The 23,403-nt window shown below is 37.9% G+C and overlaps 2 protein-coding genes across 3 annotated transcripts; one reads left to right on the top strand and one right to left on the bottom strand.

Annotated features, from left to right (window-relative positions):
• Positions 1-542: 542 nt before the first annotated feature.
• trpc6b (transient receptor potential cation channel, subfamily C, member 6b) lies at positions 543-8,625 on the bottom strand. The gene is made up of 12 exons (XM_034701660.1): positions 8,397-8,625; positions 4,706-5,474; positions 4,425-4,610; positions 4,103-4,267; positions 3,721-3,937; positions 3,021-3,248; positions 2,378-2,642; positions 2,043-2,238; positions 1,545-1,751; positions 1,269-1,325; positions 951-1,026; positions 543-868 (listed from the first exon to the last, which is right to left on the bottom strand). The coding sequence occupies exons 2-12, from the start codon at positions 5,450-5,452 to the stop codon at positions 720-722; spliced, it is 2,493 nt and encodes an 830-aa protein (XP_034557551.1). The 5' UTR covers positions 5,453-5,474; positions 8,397-8,625; the 3' UTR covers positions 543-719.
• cep126 (centrosomal protein 126) lies at positions 8,610-23,152 on the top strand. Of its 2 annotated transcripts, none has more exons than XM_034701658.1 (11): positions 8,610-8,648; positions 12,474-12,613; positions 14,176-14,321; positions 14,433-14,544; positions 14,730-14,901; positions 16,698-18,648; positions 21,141-21,259; positions 21,632-21,701; positions 21,862-22,071; positions 22,594-22,658; positions 22,738-23,152. In XM_034701658.1, exons 1-11 carry the CDS (start codon positions 8,625-8,627, stop codon positions 22,819-22,821), a joined length of 3,093 nt encoding a protein of 1,030 aa, XP_034557549.1. In that variant the 5' UTR covers positions 8,610-8,624; the 3' UTR covers positions 22,822-23,152. The 2 variants fall into 2 exon arrangements, with proteins under 2 accessions (XP_034557549.1, XP_034557550.1); XM_034701659.1 differs by lacking the exon at positions 8,610-8,648 and adding an exon at positions 11,261-11,634 and having other exon boundaries at positions 12,494-12,613.
• The last annotated feature ends 251 nt before the right edge of the window (positions 23,153-23,403 follow it).

Below are 23,403 nucleotides of genomic sequence, written 5' to 3'. Positions count from 1 at the left end.
CTTCAAAGCAAGCGTGAAAGGGCAAAACAGCATGTGTTGTAATGGTTTGAGAAACACAAACCCTTGAAGACAATGAAGTGAGGATCATTAACATAGATTATCATTGTATTCATTGAACATTATGCTTATACTGTGCAATCAACAGTTCAATGAAACATAGTATTGATAAATTATGAAAGTTAATGGTCTGTATGATGTTCAAGCAGGAGCTCTGTTGATTCATTTCAATGTTATATTAATGAAAAATTTAATCTCATATCCTTTGATACAGACAGCTCTGAGGGAAGGTTACAACCTGTAAGCTGGCATTTGTCTAACTGGCTTTATGAGCCTACCACTGACACATCTAAACATAAGCTGTTTCTTTCTGAACACCTTCTCCAGCACGAATGGGAAAGTAGCCTCTAAATGAACCGCAAACCCTTTAAACAGCTGGTAACAGGCAGTGCTGTCATATGTTAGCAGTCAGCTGTGCATATTAATCTAATGCAACAGAGCCTGTGCAAGAAAAAGTTCATTTGTGCCAACATGTGACTGACAAATACAGGGACTACACATTTATTCATTTTAATGAAAGGAAAATAATCTAGGATGTTAAACATTGTTGGTTCTATTTAAAGTTTATGTTTGAAGTGTATGCTGTGAGCTTTTCAAGTAATCACATCATTCACATATCTATATTTACATTTGTTTGTATTCTTTAAAGAAAGAATAACCGTCTAATTGTTCTGATTTTCATTCTTCTGGACATGTATGACTTCTCCCAGTTGCCTGATGAGCTTTGCCAGTGTCTGCATGTCATGCTCTCCTCTTTCCAGCAGCTCATAGCGGAGACTGGAGATGTCCTGTTTGATTTCTTTAAGCTCACCTGTGATACAGCAAGTTAAACATTATCAAATATATCTTCATAATTCAAAGATTCAGACATTTCAAAGCACTGCCAAACTCACCTTCATTCACTTCATCATTGTCCTTATCTCTATGTGCTTTGAGGATGTATCTTTTAATGAGGCGATTCATTATTTTCTGAAATAAAGAGAGAGGGACTTTAGTCTTAAATGGATGAGGTAATATTTGTTAAATTCAGAGCTTGTTTCAATGAAATAAGAAAATAAGAGTTCAAATGTTTGATGATTGAAACCATGGTTGTTTCTAACAGTGCATTATTAATGTTCAGATGTTTATAAAACTTAATACAGGTGATACTAAACAGGGCGGTTAAATACAGATGATTAATCAACATTAGTAAATGAAAGAAACAGTTTTACGTGGTGAGAGGTAGGGCCAAGTGTTGCCACCACATTCAGATCCTCTTGTTGTCTCAGCTAAGATTAAAAACAGCCAAAAAAGGAGAGAGAAATCCACATTGACACCTGCAATTTGTAAACCTGACACAAGAGGGCACTGTAGACCAGTATCAGAAGAGATGCTGCACTAAACTGTTTTATTACAAACTGCATTTAGACATTTATTTGCATTTGAAGAAGCTAATTTGATTCCTTCCTTGCATGGTATGTCATTTTTGAAAGCAGCTGATGCCTCACCTTGTTAAGCTCCGTTTCATCATGTGAATTTTCTTTCTTTTTGCTTTTAGGTCCATCCCAGAGAAACTGCTTTAAAGCCAGCCAGATGGAAATGACGAACGTGGGGCTGGGTATGAGGTTGAAGGGCACAGGCAGTGTGCCACCGTTCTCAAAGTACGAGAACCACAGCTTAGCTCTGGCAAACTTCCACTCAACATCAGAATCATCCTGCAAGCAGAGGAGACAGGTAAAAATGGAGAAGTTATTAACTCTGATTTTGTTATGTGAATCTTCATCCAACATTTTTTTCATCAAATCTGAGTGATTATGTGTGAACTATATACACAGCAGGCAGACAGAACATGACTGTAACATCATTTTGACACAAATCAGTAGAATATAACATATTTTGATTGTTGATTCCAAAAAACACAAAAAAAAATAATCTTTATTATTAATCACAGAGTATGAGGTTAAAAAGTTACTACTAATTTTGAAAAGTAAATTGATCAGATGTACCTCAATCTCTTGGAAGGAGCTGTTAAACATTGCAATGAGCATGTTCAGCAGCACAATCACCATGATGATGTTGTACACCCCGTACAGAACATAGCCAATATTCTCAATGAACTTATGGTCGATGTTAATAACCACAGACTTCACTTCTGACAAGCCAAAGATGGCCCAAAAGAGCGTCTTAAAGCTCTCTTCAAGCCTTGAGGAATGAAGAAATGAAAAATTGAATTAGAAAAGCAAAGAAAAATTAATTACAGTTACATCATATCCAAGACAAGTTCTGTCTCAAGGCAAAATGAGTGAAATTGGTTATTGCAACAGTAAAAGCTGGCACTTACGTTGTAAAGGCATCGTTGTGCTTGGCTCCGAGGTAGTACGAGTACAGATTGAACATTCCTACCATGAAAGCCACAAAAACTGTTATGAAAATAACCATGAACTTAAAAATGTCCTTGACTGTTCTTCCAAGAGAGATCTGCAGAGGCCCGAAGCTCTCATTGGCAGGCAGGATGTATGCAATGCGTGAGAAACTCAGCACAACTGCAATTGCATAGAGGCCTTCAGATATGAGCTGGGGATCTGAGGGCATCCAGTTGATTCGAGCTGAAAGTAGATAAATGATGAATGTGACAATTTTCATTCTTTAAACTTCCCCACATTTAAACCACCACAGAAGTCTTAAGAGAAGAAGGTTCAGCCTGAGTATTATTGTTACAGAAAATCAAGAACTCAGTAAATGCTGTGAAAACACTTCTCACAAGCAGAAAAAAATATTCCTTTCTCTCTATCCCTTCCTGCCCTGGGTCTCAAATCCAATCAATTAGAAGGATTACCTTTAAATATTCCCCTGTTAGATCAAAAATGTTAGAACTCATTGTCCAGTAAAATAAAGATTGAATATAAGTCTCAGCTATAATATAATATCCAGCAACAGTATCTATTTATCAATTCTTATACATGAATTTGGTGGTCCACACTTACCCAGCTGGAAATACTGTATCTCAAAGGGCAAGGTCATGTTGGACAGGCCATTATAGTGCTTGTCAACATAACTCTGAGCGGAGTATGCATGCCAAAAAGCCATTAACCTTGCAATGAACGAGGTCATGAAAATGGCCAAAATGCTAAAATCAAGAAGGTTCCAGGGTTCTGAGAGATATTCCCGGATGTCCTGCGACCAGATGTCTTTACATTCTTCCCAGATCTTTCCTGTAGGAAGAAGAAGAACAGTCAAATTGATTCTCTCTCAAAGGAAATCTTTTTTGTGCTGAAACATTATACATAAAGCTTCAATTGATAGTCATATCACAAAAGACTTAATGATACTCTAGGGCCAAAGTCCTGCTTAGTAAAACTGTTACCATGTATTTCGTCTTTACAAGCCTGATTTATTACTGTACATGTATTAAAATAAATAATTGTCTATGCAGGTAATTTCCTGGCATGATAGATTTAGGAGGGGTTTATAACACCCTCATGACTTCTCACATCTATAACCCTGTATGCACAGCAGAGAGATTTGATTGTAAAAGTGACGGGGTCTAAATTAAAATATAAAAGGTGGACACCAGTGAGTCTCACAAAGCTGGGGAATGAATAAATTATAGATGTGAGCCCTCTGTTTTTATATATGACAGAGTAAGTGGTAAGGTTGAGTTTGAGGTGTGGTTATGCTCATGACCTATGACCCAGGAGATGATGAGGATCTCCATCCAGGTGAAGGGGGTGGTTTTCATACGAAACAGCTGTGAGGGGTTATCATGGGTCGTCATGTTAGGCAGCAGCGATGTTCCCCCAAACCGGTCTGCTGCATTCAGGATCAGTAGGCAAAGAAATATTATAAAAGAAGCTGCATGCGCTACGAACTTCAGGAAAGGGCCACACATCAGTTTCCCCAACTGAAACGAGACACAGACAGAACAAAGCTCAACATTTTTTAAAGTGCACCAGGATTGTCAAAGTCTTTTCCACATGTTGTAAATCTCAGATGGGAGCCATCCTTGCACACAGATTAAGATCAATCATAATCCATTAAGTAAAAACAGTGCATGACTTTAGCTAACCTTGCTTGATGGTGCTATCCAGTACATAAAAGCCAAGACAGGCAACCCGGCGGCGACACCAAGGACCAGAAGGATTTTTACTGCTGTGGTTTGCTGACGCAGTCCAGACAAGTTCTCGTACCAGATGGAGAGGAGTTGCTGTTGGCAGTTTGGATGTGCCACAAACTGCATCATTTTTTTGTTCGGCAATATGTGCGTGTGAAAGAGTGAGAGGGTTAAATAAAAGGGTTATTTTAAAAGAAAAAGACACATGAGACAGAATATGAAAATGATTCCATTAATTCAAATGATGTACATTAGAGGGCTTATCTCAAGTGCTTACTTTTTTAACCTCATATTTTATTGCAAGTTTCAATCTGATGAGGTTTTGTCTGCTGAGGGTTTGAGAGTTCTGACATGCTTCAGAGTCCCCGTTTAAGATGGCCTTCACTTCCTCTGTGTTTCGACACAAATCCAGGAGTCCCACCACAAAGTCTTTACACTGCATGGACAGTTTCTGGTACTCATTCTGTAACAGACAAAGTCAGCGTCTTGAACAACATGTTTTAGGACTTTTATGAATCAACAGTTAAAAAAAAAGTACATATATCTTCAATACTTTACCTTAAACTCCTTCTCAATATTTGCCAGAACTGCTAGCTCATTCCCCAGCTCCAGGGCTGCCATCACAGGGTCTTCATTGGAGAGGGACAGATACGCTGGACTGGCCAAACCTTTATATGCATTAATGCGTGATTGTGAATGGCTAAATGAGTCAAACTTCTGCTGCTCACTGCAGATCCCACACTGGCAAAAGTAATCATGGGGTCTCTCTATCCGCGCCCCCCTAATAAGAAGTGTATGCACGATCTCATAGTCATGGCACTGGGAAGCCAGTATGATGGGAGTGATGTCGTGGGAGAAACGTGTGCCGTCCTCATCATAAGCAAAGAAGTCATCATGTGTCTCTGCCTTGCTGGGACTGTTAGTCAGCCTCTGTCCGTCTGCAAAGGCCTGATGGTTCAGTATGGCCTCCACTATACGGATGTAGCCTTTACTGATAGCTAACAACAAAGTGTCTCCTATCCTAGTGAGGTCCTTCTTCTTAAGCAGGAGCCTTGTCACCTCTAAATGCTCATTGGCAACTGCCAGCTGTAACGCATTCAGGCCCATGTAGTTCACACAGTTGACATCAAGTTCTGGCAGCTCCTCAAGCATCCGCCGCACATCAGGAATGTTGCCATATTCTGCAGCTTCCAAGAAAAGTTCCTCTGTCATTGAAAGGCAGGAGGACTGAGAATGTAACAGGTAACCAGCTCCCCGTAAAGCCGGTCTCCTGGGTTTGGACACAACCTGGCAGGACATCATCATAGCTCTCCATTCATTGCTCCACCTAAAGACAGGTGAACAAATTGAAGATGTTTTATAACACAAAGGATATAGATGAAAACTTTGTAATTTATAATATGCGAATAATTTAACTTCCTTCTACAGGTAGATTTGTTTTTTAAAGATGTATTGTTAATGCTGAGCAGAGAAATAAGAGTCTGCTGGTTTAGGTAAGACCTGTGCCTGGGGAATGAGACAGTAATGGAGCGAATGGAAACCAGTATTAAATGGACAGCTGGTCTTGGCTGAATCATAACTACATGTGTGACACCACCCACGGTCTCATCATCTGCTCGCCTTCATTTCATGGCCTGGCATTGTCCATCCACTAAGCCTCTGACTGAGGATTATCATACCATTGTATCACAAATGTTCAAAGTTTAAACAAGTGGTGAACTTTTATTCACTGTCTCAAGTGCAGTGTTAACTTCATCCGCTCCACCATGGCTTTAACCATAAGACAGGAATTCTATCTAATTGTAATTAAATTTTGTGTCATTGTCAAAGAAGGAAATCTTCTTTCTGTCCAGTAATTCGATTTGGAATAACATTGTTATCTCAGTAGATAATTGCTTCAGCACAGATGATGATAGATCACAATACATTCAATCACAGTCATTGTTAATATGATTCTACAAGCTGTGCAACCTTCTGCAACATTCTATATTGAGTGCAAACAGCATATCATTTTTAAATAGCTACTCCTAAATGTTGCATTGTTTGGCATCTGGTTTTACTGAGCTGATAAAAACAGCTTATTAGCCAAAATATTGAAGGTTATTGCTTTAGCTAAGTTTACAGCCATGGTGGATTTATCTTCCTGGATTTATGAGCAATCCAGAATTGTTAAAGCTCTGTTGCTCTACAAAATGACCTGCTACTTTTCTTTAAGTGGATGGAAGACACGCTGCTTTACAATGATGGGAGTAACTTGACTACTTGACTGATGAGCAGATCAGATTCTTTAGTAATTGACGTCATTAGTGTGTGCACGTGGACAACAACTGAGAAGACTATAGTCTAGAGTTCCCAATCATTTCAGCCTGCAACCCCCAAAAATATTGGTACCAAAGACTCACAACCCCCACTGTCCCTCAGAGTTATTTAATGTGGCTTGATTTAGCTAGTCTGCAGAAAATTAGCCTACCTACATGAGCATGTGGCTGTGTTTCCTGCGCTCTTATGAATTAACCTACTGCTACTGATGCTTTTGAAAATTAACTGTTCACTATCCCCAAACTTAGGAGTCATCTGGCAAAAAGAAAGGAAGAACAATCATAACATATTCTATTTTCATGGTTTTATTAAAAGTTTAGCTTCTATTTTTGTGGATATTTTTTTACTATAATGGGTAAAATGAAAACCTTCTAGAAGACATCTCATGACCCCCTAAAGACAGGTCAACAAATTGAAGACGTTTAATAACACAAAGAATATAGATGAAAACCTTCTCTGTAATTTATAATCATATGCAAATAACTGAATTTCCTTCTCCTGGTAGATTTAAAAAAAAAAGAAAGTGTATTGTTAATGCTGAGCAGAAAAATAAGAGTCTGCTGGTACCTATATGAGCATGTGGCTGTGTTTCCTGTGCCATTATGAATTAACCTGCTGCTATATGCTTTTGATAATTTACTGTCGACTAACCCCAAACTTAGGAGTCATCTGGCAAAAAGAAAGGCAGAAAACTTTATTTAAAGTTTAGCTACTATTTTTGTCGATATTGTAACGCCAAAACTTGTTTAAGTATCTCTTCGGAACTGTTAAACTTCAACAGCGTTAACTAGAAGCTAGAAGAAAGAGCACGGGACAACTTCTGCTGTGCGTCCTGATGCCCTTAATGACCCTTCATCAACATATAGGACAACAGCACATCGAACACGTGACACTTTTACTTCAACTCAAAAACCATATCACCCCGAGCAACTTTAAAGAGGCAGTGCAATATATGAAATAGAAGTCTTTTGAACTTCATTAAAGAACTCAATGAAACAAATAAAATCTGAATTAAATAAGGACTATTTGGTGACACTTAAAATAAATTAGACCAAAATAAATGTTATTATAATGGGTAAAATGTACTATTTTTAGATCATTAAAAAAAGAAAACATTCTAGAAGACATCTCACGACCCCCCCAAAGTGTGTCTCGCGACCCCCCAGGGGGTCCTGACCCACACTTTGGGAACCCCTGGTCTACAGAGTACAATGCTATGTTGTGTTGTCTTTGTAAAAACTGCAGGTCTCTATTAAAAACAGCAAAATGTGAAATAATCTCACTTGCTAAAGTAAAGTGGAGGCATCATTGTATGAGAGGAAGAGATACAACAGGGATAAATAAATAGAAGTCTTTTGAACTTCATTAAAGAACTCAATGATAAAAAATAAAATTAGAATTAAATAAGGACTATTTGGTGACACTTAAAATAAATTACACCAAAATAAATCTCACCTTACAATATTTGTTACTATAATGGGTAAAATGTACTATTTTTAGATCATTAAAAAAAGAAAACATTCTAGAAGACATCTCACGACCCCCAAGGGGTCCCGACCCACACTTTGGGAACCCTTGGTCTACAGTCTATGTTGGTGTCTTTCTAAAAACTGGGCATCTCTATTAAAAACAGCGAAAAGTTCTGTCAAATAATCACACTGGCTAAAGTAAAGTGAAGGCATCAGTGTATGAGAGGAAGATACTGTATATAACAGGAATTTGGAAAACTATCCTGCACATTAAAAACATTGAGTTGTCTGCAGCCTCGCACAGTTAGTGTTGATGTAATAAAATAGGCCAAAAGCTTATCGCAAAGAAGCATCCACATTGACATTCTGCGAATAAGGCAATACATAATTAAGACTGCTTTAGCATGGTTATTATAAAGATTCTAACGCAACAGTATCCTACTCATAATATTTCCACCTACCTCTGAAAAGCCTGACGACCGAAATGACTTCATTATCACGCCGTTAAGTCGAAACGAACCGACACGTCCTGCAGACATCCAGTGTGCATGCTTTCTGTAAGAGCCTGTGATCCACCTGTCAGACTGACTCTCCCCCTGAGTCCCACCTTGGGTCCTGATGCTGACGATGCTCCCTCTGCACGCCCAGTGGGCGTTTTTTCAAACATAGGACATCAGCTCATTTCTTGAATGACATTTTGGATTCGGGTTTTGGTGAGTATAACTCTTTCTACTTTTATCTTCCCTGATTTTCAAAAGCTGTGACCTTAAGCCTAAAAAAAAAACGAGTTATTAAAGTGCTTTGTCTAAATAACAGAGGATTTAAGCACAGACCTCCACTGACCTGTGCCATAAACGGAGGGAAAGGGGCTAAGGGATTATTTTCTTCAGGCTATTTGTAATTGTCAGTGTGCAGGCAGCAGGAAATAGCACCATTAATACTCTATATGGTGTTTGACACAATGGAAACCGATTTGAGGCACTGGTCCGCGTCCATAAACACTCTGAAAAATGCAGCTTTTCTAAATCCTCTTAACTCAAGGTGACATCAAATGTAACAGGTAATAGAAGCAAACCTTCAGCCTATATCACATGGGAGACATCCCCCCTTTGCAGGGTTAGGCTGTGAAATTGTGCAATAACTGTTAAGAATGAAAGTGTAGATCCTTAGTATGTCTAAGATAAAAATACTATTAAGTCAATATTCCTTTATCTTTACCCTGTAGTAGGCAATGTGTTTAAATATATTGATTTACATGTAGGAGGACAGAGAACTGCTCGCCATTTGTCTCCAAGCAAAACCAAAGATAAATAGCCTATTCATTGCTGACTGAATATGTTATGAGAGAGGCCTGCAAACGCTGATGAATGTTATATTATATGTGAAAGGGGGCGTTCACTATAAATCACTAAAGACTCCTGTGATACATTACATACATGTGCAATCCTTGATTTCAAGTGCAATATCTCAACAACCAATATTGTAATATTGTAATTTATGCTATCACATATTCTATTATTATATTCATCCACTGAAATTTGCACTCTGGCTTTTAGGCTGATTCATTTATTTATATCTTAAAAGTACTTATTTGCCTTTCTTTGCACATATAGTATTTTTATTTAGATTTTTTAAGGTTAGTTTTTAGGTGACTATATTTATTGTCCTTACTGTCTTGTTGTGTCCTTACTGTCTTGTTGTGTCCTTATTGTCTTGTTGTGTCCTTAATGTCTTATTGTTTCCTTATTGTCTTGTTGTGTCCTTATTGTCTTGTTGTGTCCTTACTGTCTTATTGTTTCCTTATTGTCTTGTTGTGTCCTTACTGTCTTGTTGTGTCCTTACTGTCTTATTGTTTCCTTATTGTCTTGTTGTGTCCTTATTGTCTTGTTGTGTCCTTACTGTCTTATTGTTTCCTTATTATCTTGTTGTGTCCTTATTGTCTTGTTGTGTCCTTACTGTCTTGTTGTATCCTTACTGTCTTGTTGTGTCTTTACTGTCTTGTTGTGTCCTTATTGTCTTGTTGTGTTCTTATTGTCTTGTTGTGTCCTTACTGTCTTGTTGTGTCCTTACTGTCTTGTTGTGTCCTTATTGTCTTGTTGTGTCCTTACTGTCTTATTGTTTCCTTATTGTCTTGTTGTGTCCTTATTGTCTTGTTGTGTCCTTACTGTCTTGTTGTGTCCTTACTGTCTTGTTGTGTCCTTACTGTCTTATTGTTTCCTTATTGTCTTGTTGTGTCCTTATTGTCTTGTTGTGTCCTTACTGTCTTATTGTTTCCTTATTGTCTTGTTGTGTCCTTATTGTCTTGTTGTGTCCTTATTGTCTTGTTGTGCCCTTACTGTCTTATTGTTTCCTTATTGTCTTGTTGTGTCCTTATTGTCTTGTTGTGTCCTTACTGTCTTGTTGTATCCTTACTGTCTTGTTGTGTCTTTACTGTCTTGTTGTGTCCTTATTGTCTTGTTGTGTTCTTATTGTCTTGTTGTGTCCTTATTGTCTTGTTGTGTCCTTACTGTCTTGTTGTGTCCTTATTGTCTTGTTGTGTGCTTATTGTCTTGTTGTGTCCTTACTGTCTTATTGTGTCCTTACTGTCTTATTGTTTCCTTATTGTCTTGTTGTGTCCTTATTGTCTTGTTGTGTCCTTACTGTCTTATTGTTTCCTTATTGTCTTGTTGTGTCCTTATTGTCTTGTTGTGTCCTTACTGTCTTGTTGTATCCTTACTGTCTTGTTGTGTCTTTACTGTCTTGTTGTGTCCTTATTGTCTTGTTGTGTTCTTATTGTCTTGTTGTGTCCTTACTGTCTTGTTGTGTCCTTACTATCTTGTTGTGTCCTTACTGTCTTGTGTCCTTACTGTCTTGTTGTGTCCTTATTGTCTTGTTGTGTCCTTACTGTCTTGTTGTGTCCTTATTGTCTTGTTGTGTGCTTATTGTCTTGTTGTGTCCTTACTGTCTTGTTGTGTCCTTACTGTCTTGTTAAGTACCAGTGTTCCATTCACCACGTCAAATTCCTTGTGTGTGCAAGCTCACTTGGCAATAAAGATTTATTGATTGTTGATTGTTGATTGATAACACAAGCTCTTCTCAACCTTTACTTCAGCTGTAAAATAAAAACTACATCATTGTCTAACCCCTGAGTGTTATTTTATAAATCTCTTCTCAATTTTTTTTATCCAAACAGTGTTATTTTTCTTTGCTTCCATGTTTGTGCTTTTTTAAAATCTATTTTTTATAGACTGCTAAACATTTTCCCACACTTTAAGTTGTCCCTGAAGGCAACATGCGTTCAGCCCTCTGCTGGGCAGATTGTGTCATAACACGCACGAGCTCCTCCGTCGTCAAGGAAGTGCGTCCTCGGTTGCTATCATGGAGAGACAGTACACAGACAGGCTCTATTCACCTCTGTGGTTTAGATGATAGAAAAGTGACAGGACAGCCTCTGTTTGGGTTTTAACAGACCTAGAGGACGTGGATCCATCTTTCAGAGGAAGCTGCTGCGATGTGGAGTCGAACATTTCCTCTCCAGGTCTATCTTCGCTCTGAAAATGGTTGAATGAGTTACTGACGTTAGCTAAGAGGAGGGTTAGCTAACAGCTCTGCTGGGACCTGGACCTGGACCAGACCTGGACCTGTATGTCTGTTCTGCGTCACCAAGAAGCAGCAGGCTCGGAGGATGCAGTTTCTTCAAGACAACTTCTTCTATCACTCGTATCCTACAAACTGAAAACTAGAAACAGATACTGAGACTTTTAAACGTATTTATTCAGTCTGGCTTTTATGTAGGGTTTAACAATTTATTACTCACATTTTACAGTAATATTGATTTAAATGTTGCTTTATTATTTTAATAGTTTTAATTGTTATTTATTTATTTATTTATTTTATATATATACTCAGTTTTATCTAAATTTTTAGCTTTATTTTTATTTTTTTATGATTTGTTTATTTGTTTATTATTGATTTATTTATTTTATTTATCTACTCAGTTTTATTTATATTTTTAGCCTTAGTTTTATTTTTTTATTTTTTTTATGATTTGAAATGTATTCGTTTTTTCAAACATTCAAATAAAGACACACAAATAATGACATACACTAAAATAAAAAAACAAAACAAAATAAAAATAAAATACAAATACATTTTTAAAAAAAATTTCAAATATTTTTAAGTATTTGTATTCTTAATTTTGATGCTTTAACTTATTTTAATTACACATTTTATTGTTGGTGTGCATTGGTCTCTATTTTATTTTTATTTTTATTTTTATTATTTTTATTAATATGTCTTGCCATTGATTATTGATACATTGATTTGTATGAAAGGTGCTATATTAATACAGCTTGATTGATTAATTATTAAACAGATTATTCAACAGATTAAACATGTATCATCAGTGGTTATGTTAAATATTTGGACTGTGAATCACTGTTAAATGCATGTTTACAAGCAGCTTTTAATATCCATAAAATTAATAATCATTTTTATTCTGTCCAAGGTAACTTGTAGGTGACACATATCTCTAATATTTGAAATGCTGTTGTCCTTAGCTGCTGACTTCCACTTCCAGAGATTCAAGGTTGGGAGCTGATGGAGGCCTCAACAATGAGCGACAACTTTTGGTTGAGGAGCAGAAGCTAAGCAGAGCTCGAGCTCGCAAGTTCTCTGTGGAGACAAACCAACGCAGGAAGTCAGTTCTGTTGTTTGAACACTTTATGATTGTAACTTCAAACTACTTGATGTTGTCTGAAATCCCTTTCTTTGTAAGTTAAAGGCAGCATCTTCCTTGAAGCAGAATTTGTGTTACTGATGTACAGCACCGTATGGTTGGACAGCTTACGCCTCTGTCCACGGCTTAATACTTATCAGGCATGGATGGTTTTGACAGGATTTTGTAGTCTAGACCTGGAAATAGATCTGTTGGCCCAGAGGGTGACTGCTGGCCAGATCCATGACTGAAGTGTCACCTCTCAGAGGACTAAAGCTACAGGGTGCAACCCCGCACGAGGCTCAAATCCCCAACAGTTATTAATATCCTTCTAAATTTGTGTTTCTTGGTGAACAGTAGTGACAGAAATTGCCTGTTTGTACTTTTTAAACGAAGAGCTTGAAAGAGGAGGTGGAGGAAAGACTTGTTGGGTATTAATTACAGCTTCCACTCCTCTTATTCATACTGTAAAACACTATGTATTTATAAAGTATACGTTTTAATTTGTGCTGTCATTTTCGTGTGACTGTTTTGTGACATGTGCTGCTGACCTCTTGGCCAGGTCACCCTCGTGAAAGAGATCCTGATCTCAATGGGTTTTACCTGGTTAAATAAAGGTTAAATAAAATAAATAAATAAAAATAAATAATAGAAACAGACTTGATAGTAAAGTAGATTTTTATCTCCAAAGTTGGACCTCAATTTAAGAGTTAGTCAAATGTATCCACAAATTTGCTTTTACAAATGTTCTCTACAGTAAAATGGATTTAATTAAATATTGAATGAATTCAACTTTTTTTGAGTATGCAATAATCTTCATAAAATACATATTTATAATTATCTTAAATTTAATGCAGCAGATTTTTGTACAATATCGAGCTAATGCTTGTGAAAATAAACTTAAGTTACATAATTGTTTGAATACATGTTAGAAATAATATTCAAACGATATCAGATTATTGGAAATGCATGATCACTGCCTCATTCTTGCCCACATAGGTGTTTGTATTGTTAATGGCGAAGCAATTAGGTGCAAAATTTCCTAACTAAAATTTAAAGATGGTCTTACACCTCTTGGGGCATGATTGAGGGAATTGAATTAGACTCAAAATAACTCTATATAACTGAAAATGTAAGAATTTAGATGTAAGTTTCACAAGAGCTACTTTTAAATAGATAGAAGAAGAGACATTTGAAATGATAAAGATTATTTTGGTTTGAACATTTATGTGGTATCCAAAAGCTTTAACTTTATATTCTTGTTCTCAAAGCTGTTTAAAATACGTCTTTGTTTAGATTGATTATCGCACCTTTGAACATATAGAAAGAAACAAGAAAGTTCTGACCTCGCCTGACCTTGTTGACGTCATTATTGGCTCCCTCTGTCAGGCCAGTTGTGAGGGGTATCTTTAATTTATTAATGACTGTGTTGAAAACATATATCAAGGAAGGGACTCAGGTTTCTTCATCTAAAACATGGCCAGTCTAAACTTAATCAGATAAAATGTGCCTCTGGTTCATGCTCTGCTCTTTTTATGTCTCAGGGCTCTGGAGGAAAGACAGAAGCAGTGGGACAAGCAGGAGCAACGGCTGAGAGAGAACGTCCTGCAGCAACGCAGGCAGCGAGTTCAAGATGCAACTGAGCGCTTCCAAAGAGCCCATCTACCTCCTTCGCAGAGGCGCAGACAAAGTAAATAATCAAGCTTACATAATATCCCTGTTATGATGGAGAAATAATGAGCAAACAGTTGTGAAGCATTTCAGTTTTTATCTGTAATTTCTCCTTTTTTGTGTGTTTCAGCCTTCCGAAGAAATGTCCCAAACATTGAAGATGCACTTCATCAAATTCAAGGCAACTTGACATCATACACCCAGCAGTCCTCTTTCTTGTCCAGCAATTCCAACATTTGCAGGTAAAAAAGTCACACTAATAATTCTATTATTGTTATGCATCATACACTCAAGAGAAAGGCCTGTAACTGCTGATGGTTAAACCCACATACTGTTACTCAAATTACAGTAACACTGGAATTGAGAAATTATGATTCCAAATATTTTTAATGTCATCATATTTCTATTTTGCTGTTTTCTCTTCCAGAAGCTGCACTCCCTCTCCAAAGCCTCCCACAGTTTCCAGAAACACTCACCACCAAGGACTCTCCGTTGTGGAGGCTATCACTAAGTTGCTTGAGGAGCAGAACATGACTTGCTTGAAGATTGGTCAACAAACTGAAAAGAGTGAAGAAAAGCAACAGGATCCCAGCCCACAGGTATGTTGGTTATTCAATTTCACTGTGCAGAGAACACAAGATTGCATGATTTATAATGTCAGAATTAAACTTGCATTGTGTGTTACTGAATGAGCATCAGAGGCTGTTGTCAGCAAGGTAAAAATATGTATAGATATTGACACATGTGCCCACCCGATGTTAAATTATGTGGCAAAGATATGGGCATTCAAAGTGAAATAGTTGAGACTGTGCAGAGAAGAGCTGCAGGCTTTCAAGAAATTGATTTTTCTCTGTCTGCTTGGGGCGACATGGATTGTAATTCTGGATCAATAGCATAACAAAAGAATAATAACACTTTATTTATATAGCACTTTTCAATACAGGTAACAAAGTGCTTCACAGTGGGCAATAAAAACAAAAAGCGATAAAAATAAAATGAAAAAAAACTTAAAAACATTCAAACTTATAAAACAGACCCTTAAAATCAGCGTTAATATTAAATAAAATCACACAATAAAAGCTTTCCTGTAAAAGCTGTCTTGAGTAATGACATAAAACAAAGGACTGACTCTGCAAGTCTGATCCCCTCTGGCAGGATGTTCCAGAGTGAAGGAGCTCTGACTGAAAAATCCCTGTCCCCTTTAGTTTTCAGTCGGGTCAAATGAAATGTAAAATGATAAGGCTTTAATATGGTTTACATAACATTTTAAAATGATGGTGAATAGGTGTATTCTCTTCATAATCAATGCACACTTCTCCATTTTCTGTAGAGCTTTGTGCTATTTGTGTAGACACAGATTAACAAGAGATCTCATGATTTATTCATTGCACAGCCTAAACACAACCTGCTACATTCACAGAAAATGATGAGACATGTGTTATTTTCATCATTTCATAGTTACAATCCGTGTTTCAAAACATTCTCAGTCAATATAAATTGCTTTTGCATGTTAAAGAAAAGTACTATTACACTGATCTCACGTATTATACCTCCACAACCAGAATTAAAGATGTTAACACCAGAATGCACAGTTTGTTGAATCCTGCAGTAACTTATCTGTTCAGCCACTAGGGGGCAGTGTAAACAAGCCTTAAAACCCACCAAAGTTTAACCATCAAATTTAGCAACCTGTTGCTTATTTTCACATCCAGCTGTCATTTTGCAATGTTCAGTCATGATTGAGGGGACTGTAAGCTACAAAATAGACCACTGTGTTAATTGCAGAGGGACTTCTGTGCAGTGCAAACAAACATTGTTATATTTGTAAAAAAAAACAAAAAAAAAACTTGATTACCTCTCTAACCATCCATCAGTCCATACAGGGATTTTCTATTTTTAATCAGTTTCATCTAATGTCTGTAAAGAAACTGTATAAGCACATCATGCATTGTATCTACAGGGTGAGATTTCTGCATAGATGATGAACTGTGTACTTTTACCTGATGCATTGCATTCATAGAAAAAGTGCACAGATTGCGTTCAATGCTGAACATATAAGCAATAACTGGTTTTATTTCCCTTAGTGATTAGGATACCTGCTTGTGCAAACTGCATTGCATCTCATTTTTAACAAACAGACCCTGAGGTAGCAGCAGTGTGACCTGTTTCCTGCAGGAATACCCCTCCTGTCTGCCAAAGATTTCAGCAGACATGACATTTTCTCATGGCATTTTTAGAGTCGAGAGCCAACTGATCCATCAACACTATAGCTCTTTAAATTTAATTTCCGCCTTTCAACACAAACACCTTTTGATTAAGTGTGTCTACGTGGAGAATGTAAGTCATCATCAAACTGTTTCCAAGTCATCAACTTTCTTCTGCTTTCATATTTCAGGACAGCCGTCTGTCTGATTGTTGTTACTCTGAAAGCCTTTCAAGTAGAGACAGTTTGGAGAATGAAGACCCAAACCACAGCACAAAGAATCCACAATGTTCCTATTCATCAATCTTGCTTGACTCTGAGAAGTCAAACCCAGACCTGAGAAAGCAAAAGGATTTGTATCCAACATCAGACCTTACTCCTTTTTCAGCAATGACACTTCTTGGGGATAACGTACCCCCATCAAGAAAGCTGTCTGATCAGAAGCCGCAAAAACAAGAGCACTGTGAACCACCTAATGACAACATGCACACTTCTAAAGCGTCTTGGGGGTTCACACCTTTTGATTCAACACCTAAGACTGAGAGCCAACCTGCGCTGAACAACTGCAACGTATTAACTCTGAGTGAAATTATGAGTGCAGACAAAGAGCACTTTGGAGTTCACTTCCCACAAAACACTCCCAATGACAACATCATTATGACAAAGAAAATTGCTCCTGATGACACCGCTCTTAAGTCTTTGTGTCCTAAACAAGAGGCTCTATTAGACGCCAGGCAGCAGAGGGTCCATGATGACAGACAAACAAAACATCCATCAGCAACAGAAATTCTTTTGCCTGCCAAAAGTTGCAGCAAAGACATAATGTTTGAGGATCATCTGAGGCCAAATATCTTCTTGAACTATAACAGAGCAGACAATGCACCAGAAGAGGGAAGTGTCATGCAAACACACAGAGAAAACCACAATATGTCAACCAAGACTGAGCCCAGTGCTTCCATTAACAACCTTAATAAAGTTTCAAACTTAGAGCCCCAAACAAGCAAGTCTATTAACACAGCACTGCTGCAACAGGCATGCTTGTCTAATATTCATGATAATAATAAGTGCCTTAAGTGTCCTGAAGAGGAAGTGCAACATGTGCCTGCTTCAGTTGGGACACCTCATTCAGTCAGATTCATTAAAGGAATCCTTAAGAAGCAGTCCAAATATATGTCAGGGGATACCACATGTGCATATGGATCAGGACATTTGATATTTGCAAAACAAGTAGCTCTAGCGATCAGAGATAGTGTTGAATTGACTCGTGCAAAATCTAAAGCTCTAGAGGGAAACACGGTTAAAAAGAAGCTGCGGTGGTTTGATGAGGTGAGTGAGGGAAAAGAGGACAGAAAAACAGACTTATTCAAACAGACAAGTCACAAGTCTCACAGTCTCCCTGAGTCGAAATACACTTCAGAAGACCACCAGCTAAGTCTAACTGCAGTCTCAGGGGCTTCCAAGCTTGGACCAAGCATGACCCCTCCAGCCTCGAATGGTTATCACTTTACAAAGCAAGCGTGGACAGATGTTGGGGTTCAAGTAAGCTTGCCGCAGAAACGAGCAGATGAGGTCAAGGTTCCTTGGAGCAGCACCAAAACCGGTGGCCCCAAAGTCCCTCGGAGAGAGCGCTCTGCCAGAACTGGAGCAGGTCCTGTTTCTTCAAGAGCTAGAAAGGGCACTGTCATACGACCTCAATCTGCCACCGAGGTGAGTCAGATTGCCAAAACCCAAGGGAAGATCATGGTGCCCCGCCCGCCTCCTAGGATGCAATCACTGGAGAAAGAGGAAAAGCCGCCATACATCACAAAGAGTCCATATGGCGGCGCGGATCATGCAAGTGTCAACAGTAAACAAGCTTTGAGAGTGGATACCTCCGAAAGCTTCTTCTTACCATGCACACATCATGTGATAAAAACCGATAGTGCTGTTATGTACACACCACTCCAGCCCTCGTATACATGCCCTGTGTCTGAGGTCAACACCAAGGGTACGCCCAGCTCAGGTCATCAAGAGACTCAGGGCTCCAGTAGACGGAGAGGGATGGTGTACCATGAAAAAGGCATCTGTTTGGATTGCACTCCAACAGATGAAGAGATCTCAAAGCTCTGGTACGGGGTCCGCAGCGCCTTAGCCACCAAGGAAGGTAATGTATATTCTGTCTGGCAGCCTCTCACATGGTTTACATTCGACTTGTGTGCAGACGTAGGTTTTATAGTGTCCCTTGAGCATATTTTTCTGGAAGTTTTCCATTAATTTTCATATTGAATTTATTAATCTTAGGTCCAGCACAATATACTTAACTTTTTAGGCTTTATTCTGTCCTTACTTAAACTGGTCCAATGACCCTTCAAATATATCCTTATCTACACTCCCAGTCAAAAGTTTGGAAACACCTTCTCATTCAAGGGTTTGTATTTATTTTAATTATTTGAAACACTGTAGATTAAAACTGAAAACATCAAAACCATGAAAGAACATATATGGAATTATTTGATTCACCTTTTTCCGTACTGACAGATTTGCACACTCTTGGTGTTCTCTTAGTCTGCTTCATGAAGTGGTCTCCTGGAATGGTTTCTAATTAACATGAGCCTTGTTTAGAGTTCATTTGTAGAATGACTTGCCTTCTTAATGTGTTTGAGACCATCAGTTGTGTTGATCAGAGGTAGGGTTAGTACACAATGGATAGCCCTGTTGTAATCCTTATTATGGCAAAACCAGATTATTTCATAGTTTTGATGTCTTCAGCATTAATCTACAATGTTGAAAATAATTAAAATATATGAAAACAATTGAATGAGAAGGTGTGTCCAAACTTTTTACTGGTAGTGTAGGTTTCATTACGTTCTCTGGAGAATATTCTTCTGGCAGTTTTCCATTCATTTAGCAATCATAGGTCCAGCACAATATTTTCATTCCTTTTGAGGCTTTAACTATGTCCTTACTTTGAATCCAGTGACCCTCCAAATATGTCCTTTTTTTCTCATTTTTAAAAAAATATATTTTTATTGATTTTTCATGGACATACATTCATAATAATCAGGGATACAGTGTTGAATATTAACACAAATATCAATAGTATAGTCAAAACTAGCCTAGAAAGGAACATCAAGGGTGCTGGTGGAACATACCAAAACATCACTAAACAAACAACAGAAACCTCCCAAAAAATACAAATAGGTAAATAGAGCATATAAAATCACTAGATAATAAAACTAATAATATTAATAACAATAAGAAGAAGAAGAAGAAGAAGAAGAAGAAGAAGAAGAAGAAGAAGAAGAAGAAGAAGAAGAAGAAGAAGAAGAAGAAGAAGAAGAAGAAGAAATAAGAAATTGAAAAGTGTATTAAAATGTTAGAAAAAAACCATGCACAAACACACACACACACACACACACACACACACACACACACACAGACACACACAGGGGAGGGGGGGGCTCCAGTTGCAAACATATGTGAAGTGTTGCCGGTCAAAGTATTTTAATAGTATACCAAATCTGCTGGATGTTAATCAGTCTAACTGCAGCCCATCAAGATCCTAGACAAAGTTCACAAAACCATCTCAAGCGCTATGGAAGTTCTGGAGGGCTCCATTTACACTGTATTGGATCTTTTCCAACTGAAGATTAGACATGATATTACGGATGAGAAGAGTGTGGGTGGGTGGAGCAGCTTTCTTCCAGTTCAGTAATATCAACCGCCGTGCTAATAGGGAAGAGAACGCAAGAGCTTTTTACACATGTCCTTTTATGCATCACTATCCTTACACAATCTCAACAAAAGAAAATGATAATACTATATTTTATTTGTAGAGCACTTTTCAAAAACCAAGTTACAAAGTGCTTTACATGGGCAGCAAAATATAACAGGAAGTTAATAAAAAAACACACAAGTCAAGATAAATTAATGAAACACATTTTAAAATTCCCCTAAAAGAACTCTAAAGGAATACAATTATTTTAAAATATATTTCTTAAGACGGTTAAAATAAAATAAAATAAAGATAAAATCCAGGAAAATGCTCTGAATGAGTTGCAGGACCTGTAAAAATGTATTTTTCCACTTGATTTTAGCTTCTTCACACATTATCACACCACCATGTTTAACAGATCAAGGTTGCACATTGTAGACAAACACTGTACACTGCTACAGTATTTAATGTTTTGTTATACTTGTCCTGCATTTTTTTTTTTTGCAAGGCAAAGAGAAAGCCCAAACAAGACAGAGAACAAAACTGAAAGTGTAATGTTACAAAGTGGTATCATTTCCTAGCATATTGCATTTCAGGTCAGAAACCAATCTGCTGACCTTGGAGCAGGCAGTGTGTCTCCTCATCATACAGATATCTTTCAGTGTGTTTGTTGTGCTTCATTCATTGTGTAACACATGCAGTTCATATTTTCAAGGTTGATATAATCTGGTATAACTTTCATTCACATTTATTTCAGACTTGAGGGATTTGGTTTCTAATTAAAGATACAAAGTTTTTCATTTAATGTCCTCTCAGTGGACCACAGGGGTCAGGACTCATAACAGGAACAGCTAATTCTAATAGTAATCCTTATTATTATTTCTGTAATGTTGGGATTGTTTGTTATCTTAATAATTTCAGTGAATGTGTCTTCTTTCCAGTCAAAAACATGCTGCGCAGACAGGCCCTTGAGAGTGAGAAAGGTGTGAGGAAACCCTGCGTGGAGCCGAGCAGACCGCCTCCTGTCTCCGGGTACAGAAAGTTTCCTCAGCCCTCTCAGGTACGTGCATGCAGTTGCCCTGTGGGAAGTGGGGGAGTGAGAATAATTGAGAAGATCAGTAAATGGGTGTGTGTTTGAACTTGTTGAATCGGTTTTTGCAGTCCCTTTCATGCTGTCCTTTAGTGTTTGGTAAAACTGACTACACGCCACAATTTATGCTCCTCAAGACAAGACTTTCCAGCTGGACTTGAGTTGTCACTATTTACCACGAAACACGGTTGAGGCATAATGATTTTTTTAACTTGCTCTACCTGTTATTATGCTTTATGCCTCTCGCCTACTAATTTTGCTGTGTACTTTGGTCTCGATCGATGTTATGCAAGGTTTATCTAACATTAACGACCTGACATGGTTTTGTTTTGCTTTGTGAAGCCAACAAAACAGCCTACAGAACCTGTCAGATCCATTTCCAGTGCTTACAACGTTGCCTTACAAGTTGAAGGTAATGTGTTTTTCTATTAGAGTTCAATCAAACGTACATTTCCAGTCAGCAGTATCAAGTTCAACATTATAAGCATATTAATAAATGCAAAACTGATAAGGAATACATTGAAAGCAGGTGAGAATGAATGGCACAAGTGTGATTTGATGTGTTCGATCAGGTTTAGAGAGTATGTCTCAGTTACACCGGAGTGAGGTACACGCTGAAGGCCTCCTTGAAGAGAGGGGTGTTGTAGCTGCTATGGAGACCGCCCAAACACAGAGACCTGGGACAGTGCAGCGGCACAGCCAGCAGCAGGGCCTCACCAACATCTCCCTGGAAGAGCAGAAGATCCTCCTCTCTCTGGACAGACTCAACCGCCAGCTGTGCAGTGAGTACTTTGTGAAGGCCTGAACTGACATAATTGATTGTTTTGACCTGTCTCTTTTTTTGGATTCAGACTTCCAGGCGTGTAACAATCTTTATTTTTACAACCTGACAAAAGACTCTTATTGTGAACTTAACCTTCCCCTTCATCCCATCCTGCTTTGACTTTTACTGAAGAGCCCACACACTTACACACACACACACCTTCATGATAAAATCCTCCATAATAGACCTTTAATTTCCTCATAATGACTCACCTGTTGTCTCCAGGTAAGACAAAGAGCCTCCACATGACTGAGACATTAGTGCAGCAGCCTGTCAGAGGCCCCCCTGTCTCATCCGGGGCCCACGTCTTTTTTATTTTTTTTAATAATTTATTTTTTATTGAAATTTTGCATCAAACATTTCCATGGTATATACATCATCTCTACATTCTCAACATAGGCTTTTAAAATCATCATTCCAAAAGCACATATATTGGCCATCTCCATGCATGATAACCAATTCTGCCTGTCACTGTTTACAGGTGTGCGGGAACACGTGGGGGCCACTATTGGTACACAAGGCCTTGTACTCATTGGGACACCCTCTGTAAGTATTACTCTCATGGGGAATCATCTATCGGCTCCACAAATGAGCGGACATAAGATTGTTCCTCCACTCTTTTCAGATAAGGGAAGTGAAAGTAACAAACCATCACAAGCGCCGTGCATCTTCAGCTACCAACCGCCCTCGGTACCAAAAGAAATCCTGACCTGGAGATCTGAGATTCCCTATAAACAAGCACTTTAATGCCCTCTGAAGAAGGTTTTATCTTCTTTACTACTTAATCTACCCACCAGAATAACTTACAGATCTAAAGGATCAGCAGTGACGGACTGTGGAGGAAAAATCCACGGATGTTTAAGTTTGTCCTGTTTGCTTTGTGCATGGATAAGAGCATGATGTCACTGTTTTTCTTATTTGCTCAACTTCAGCAATGACATTTGAAGTGCCTTTCAAAATTACACTTTTTATTTCACAAATTATAAGGCCCGTCTTATAAGTGACACATGACCCAGATTAAATGAATAACACTTTAAAGACTGATGTAAGATGAGGATTTTTTTCATAGCTTCTTCACTCTTTGTTTATTCATCATATATATACTGTATAGTTATTGAATTGTAACAGTTTTCAAAGCATATCAAAGTGACACTAAATAAAGGTTATTTTTCATGTATAAATAAAATGAGTATTCAGGTTTTTTTGCTGTTTGTTATTGTTTCCTGGACAGACTGAGAACAGGAAACAGTTTGTAGAGAAAAGCGTTGCAGTGTTGTAAGGAAAGGTGTGT

The sequence above is a fragment of the Notolabrus celidotus genome, chromosome 14, assembly GCF_009762535.1.
Source record: "Notolabrus celidotus isolate fNotCel1 chromosome 14, fNotCel1.pri, whole genome shotgun sequence".
In the NCBI taxonomy this organism is placed as follows: Eukaryota; Metazoa; Chordata; class Actinopteri; order Labriformes; family Labridae; genus Notolabrus; species Notolabrus celidotus.
The sequence above is the reverse complement of the archived record's forward strand: the minus strand, read 5'-3'. Positions and strand labels throughout refer to the sequence as shown.